General features: G+C 31.9%; 2 protein-coding genes across 2 annotated transcripts; both read left to right on the top strand.

Annotated features, from left to right (window-relative positions):
• Positions 1–555: 555 nt before the first annotated feature.
• Positions 556–1,887, top strand: NAEGRDRAFT_76696 (uncharacterized protein; the record flags this gene model as incomplete). Its single annotated transcript, XM_002668346.1, has 1 exon — positions 556–1,887. The coding sequence occupies one exon, from the start codon at positions 556–558 to the stop codon at positions 1,885–1,887; it is 1,332 nt and encodes a 443-aa protein (XP_002668392.1).
• A 940-nt stretch (positions 1,888–2,827) lies between these two features.
• NAEGRDRAFT_76695 (uncharacterized protein) lies at positions 2,828–3,736 on the top strand (the record flags this gene model as incomplete). Its single annotated transcript, XM_002668345.1, has 1 exon — positions 2,828–3,736. The coding sequence occupies one exon, from the start codon at positions 2,828–2,830 to the stop codon at positions 3,734–3,736; it is 909 nt and encodes a 302-aa protein (XP_002668391.1).
• Between the last annotated feature and the right edge of the window lie 638 nt (positions 3,737–4,374).

Below are 4,374 nucleotides of genomic sequence, written 5' to 3'. Positions count from 1 at the left end.
TTTTTTTAACGTTCCAAAATCCAAACTTCCAGTTTTTTCACGATTATTAAAATTTTCTTGATGGGAGTTGCAAGCGAACAAATAATTCTCCAAGCTTGAAAACCTTTTTGTAATCCTAGCGTTCAAGCCAAATTACACTCAATTTTTAATAGTAAATAAGTCGGGTCCAAATTTCAGGACCCACTTTTCGATAGATTTAAAGGTCCTTTTTGGTTTTGCTGGTTGGCGAATTGTAATGATTGTTAGTGGTATTAATAAAGGATTAGTTTGGTTTAGAATAAGATTTGCTTCAAACAACTGTTATTTATGTTTTTTTTTGGATAGGCGATTATTGAGTTAAGCATTGAGAATTAAGGTGGATAATGTGTTGGGGTTTTGGCGCAGTTGAAAAGACTCAGAGCATATTAATTTAATACTAGGTTCTAACAATGGGTGGTTGTTGGTATCGCTTACTTTCAATAATAATTCATTTTCAATAAGGTTTTGAATAAAAAGTAAACATTTTGGGAAAATTAACCCTAGAAAATAAATAAAAATTTACCTTGCCTCAAAAAAATGTTTAGTATCCAACCCTCACAAATGCACCAAGTTATGCAAAACATAAAAACGGCTGCAGAAAAACCACTCACCAACCAATTGATCCCAACAGTGTTGAACAACATCGATCATCTCTCCACACAACAATTTTCTGATGGTTCTATTGGCTACATTATTGCCTATTTGCTTGTTTGCGTGTACCACAACAGAAACCCAGAAGAGAAGTGGTTGGGCAAAGCTAAAACAGAGTTTGAGAAATATATCAAGACAAGCAAATACAAAGAGGAATTGTTATTTTTGAAAGCATGCTTTGAAATGGTTGGTTATTTTGAAAACAATCCAACTCATAAGCACTTACAGTCTATTGTTGATTCTTTTTATACCGTCAAGGATGATTGTACCAAGTTGACAAATATTGGTGGCGTTTATCTTTTGCTATTTTTCAACCTATTCCATAGAAGCGGATTGAGTAGCATTACGAGTTCTTACGCTGAAAAGGGTTTAAACTACCTTATCTCTTCCACATTCTTTGATATTTCCCAACAATATGTTCTAGATAAAATGATAGTACAAGTATTGGGTTATTACTTGAGATACCCTAATTTTACAGAATATTTGGGAATTATGGAGCGGATGGTTTATTCAATCTCAACACCAGTTTATAGAAGCAATTTGATTGATGAGCTGGATAAGCAGATTCTTCATTTACTCCCAAATAGTACCTCCAAATCATTTGAACTGTTATGCAAATGGAGATTAGTTGTAGGTGGCTTTAATATTACCATTAAAAAAATTGTAGAATCAGAATCAGAATTAATCGTAATTACGCAAACAGACAATAGAAATGAGATTATGAGAATTGTGGTTGGTTTGGAAGCAGAATTCATAAGTGTTGAGGAAATTGGAACTTTAATTCTCAAATTCGAACCACTGGATAATGAATGGAGATTTAGGATTACGTTTGCTCTTCTCTCCTCATTTGAGCTTGAAGATACCCAAAAGCATTTAATTGGTAATATTATGCTTCAAAATTTACGCCCTTATCTTGAAAATATTGACAGTCAAGGTGTTTTGCTTGTTTTATCATCTTTGGACATTATTCCACAACTCTTGAAAGATAATAATGTGTGGATAGAGTTAGTTCATCAATATCAATCAGCAATTAAGGAAAAGTTTGATAAATATGAGTGGCTTGATGACGCAGCAGAATACTACGGTCAAATGTATAATGTATCAAGGATGTTATGCATGTCATCAAAAGATCATGAAAATATTTATCAGTGGGAAAGGGATGTGGAAAGATATAGAGACCTATGTCATGAAAACATGCCAGAACCAAGTTATGATTAATATTTTCAAAAAAAACAATCAATTTGTCTCCTAAAATGCATGGTATGTGGTCAAGAAACTATTCTTTGAATAATCAACGTGTTTACTTTTCATCGAATGTAATAGTCCAACAACTGGTAGAGTTGGAGTAAACCTTTAGAATATCTTCATCGCTTCTCAACGAAGAATCTATTAATCTGTATGCTCTAACATCATTACTCAAGCTTCCAATACTAATTGTCTTGATTTAAATTGTGTTTGTGCGAATTGTAGCACTGATCCATCATATTGAATTGCTTTTGTTACTATTTCCTCGTTCTGGACTAAACTCTTTTTTGAAGAGAGGACGGATTCTGTTGAATGGCCATTTTCACAACATCGTTTGCTCTGATTTGTGGTGAGAAATATTGCAATAAAAGACCATTTCTTGAGACAACTTGTTGAGCAATATCGGTTCGAATGACATTAAGAAGAACGTCAGGATCATCCTTGAAATTCTCTGTAGCTTGTGTTGCAATTTCCTGAGTAATTACCTCCCATTTGCCAAAGGCAGGCATCAACTCGAGGGGTTCTTATCATGCTATATTAATCTCTACAATTTGTGTATTTGACAAAAAAATGTTAGTGTTAATACACTCTTATGGGTTTCACAGTCCTTATTTATCTACACTCCAATAGATCTATCACAATCATAATACTTCTGTACGAGGTAATTGGGGAACCAAAATAAATAATGAATTAATTACAATTGGTATGTTATTAATTCAATTAATTTAAAAACTTACGGAACTTTATTAATTCCTTAATTGTTAATTGACCAATTTTGTTCACTTCGGAATAAGAAAACATCATAATGTTAAGTATTAAAAATAGACAACAATAATACGTGTTTTATTCCGAAGTACAATAAATTGATCATCAACTGCTTCATAGAACATCAATTCTCAAAAAGAAAATCATAATGATGAAGATAAATCAACAACAATTCAAAACAACAGTAATCATTTCAAGTCTACTTGCAGTACTCTTCATTGTTTATTGTTTAGATATTTCCCTTATAACAGCAGAGGAAGAGGTACGTGTTGAGAAGGAGGGACAATCAACAACACCATTACCAGATCATGATCAATCTGGTAAATACTCTTCCTCATCAAATCCTCAATTAAATATTAAAACAGAAAAATCTAAAAAGTTATCAAGGAAGAAATCAAAGAAGAATATTTGGAAAAAGTTGATGAAAGGATTGAACCAAGGATATCAGAATGATTGGTTTGATAATCAATGGTTTCAATCATCACCTTTTTCTAACTTTGATGAATCTTTCAATTCCATGAGAAGAAGAATGAATAACATGATGAGAAGATCAAACATGTTGCCTTCCCTCTTTGATGATCATCAATGGTGGGAAGATTATACCAATTCTTTCAATTCTATGAATAATAATGCTCAAAAGAGTATTAGCTCTTCATCTTCATCATCAAGTGAAAGTTCTTCAATGAGTGAAACATCTACTGATAAGCCATTGAGACGTAGAGGTCCAATTTCATCTGTGATTAGAACAATTAATCAAGATGGAAAGAATGAGCTCTCACTAGATATTAATAATATTCCAAGAGATGTGTTTGAAAAGAAAGATATTGAGGTAAAGATTAAGGAAAATTCACTTGGTGATTTGATTACAATTAGTGCTGAAAAGAAAACTGAAAATGGTCATTTCCAATTCTCTAAATCTTTCAGATTTCCAAAGGGTTCGCTTGATTTGGATAAAGTTAAAGCAACTCTTTCAGATGAAGGAACTTTGAGTGTGAAAATTCCAAGAATTGATGAACCAGAAATTAAAGAAAGAGTTAAAGAAATTTCAATTGAATAAAATTAACTGAAACTATTGTCTGTACAACCAATTTCGTATTTGGGTCAATTGGTTCAACGGTTTCATAAATTTCCACAATTTTTCAACAGATTTTTGTTTTTTTAAATTTATCCACCATATCCCTGTACTTTTCCTTTTGATCAACACTTGTCTTTAGCTCTGTTTTGTATTGGGATTTTAAGCGTGTAATACATTCTTCGACTGACCATCTAGTCTTAATCGACGGGTTTTTCATATGCAAAATAAGTTCTATTAAAAGGTCATTAAATTATTTCCCTTGTAGAATTAATATTTTTGGAATAGTTGATTATCTCATCAATAGTGCATCCCAATTATTCTTTCATTTGTTCTAAAAATTCATGGTTATTAATTACATCATGGAGTTTCCTTTTTTTAGCCTTTGGTTCAGTCGATGATTTTTCATAGCTCTTCAGCTGGATCGAACATGAAACAATGACTTTTTTTAAGTTAAAATATTGTTAAATTGTTGGCGGTTAAAGTTCATCTAAACATTGAACAACGGAATTGTCAAATTTATTTCAGAAGAAATAGAAGGAATAATTAATGAAATAGGACACTCGGATTATCTAGATTATAGGATAAGTAATTATGCATAATGAATCACCTTTATTGTGATC

The sequence above is a fragment of the Naegleria gruberi genome, assembly GCF_000004985.1.
Source record: "Naegleria gruberi genomic scaffold NAEGRscaffold_290, whole genome shotgun sequence".
In the NCBI taxonomy this organism is placed as follows: domain Eukaryota; phylum Heterolobosea; class Eutetramitea; order Acrasida; family Naegleriidae; genus Naegleria; species Naegleria gruberi.
The sequence above is the reverse complement of the archived record's forward strand: the minus strand, read 5'-3'. Positions and strand labels throughout refer to the sequence as shown.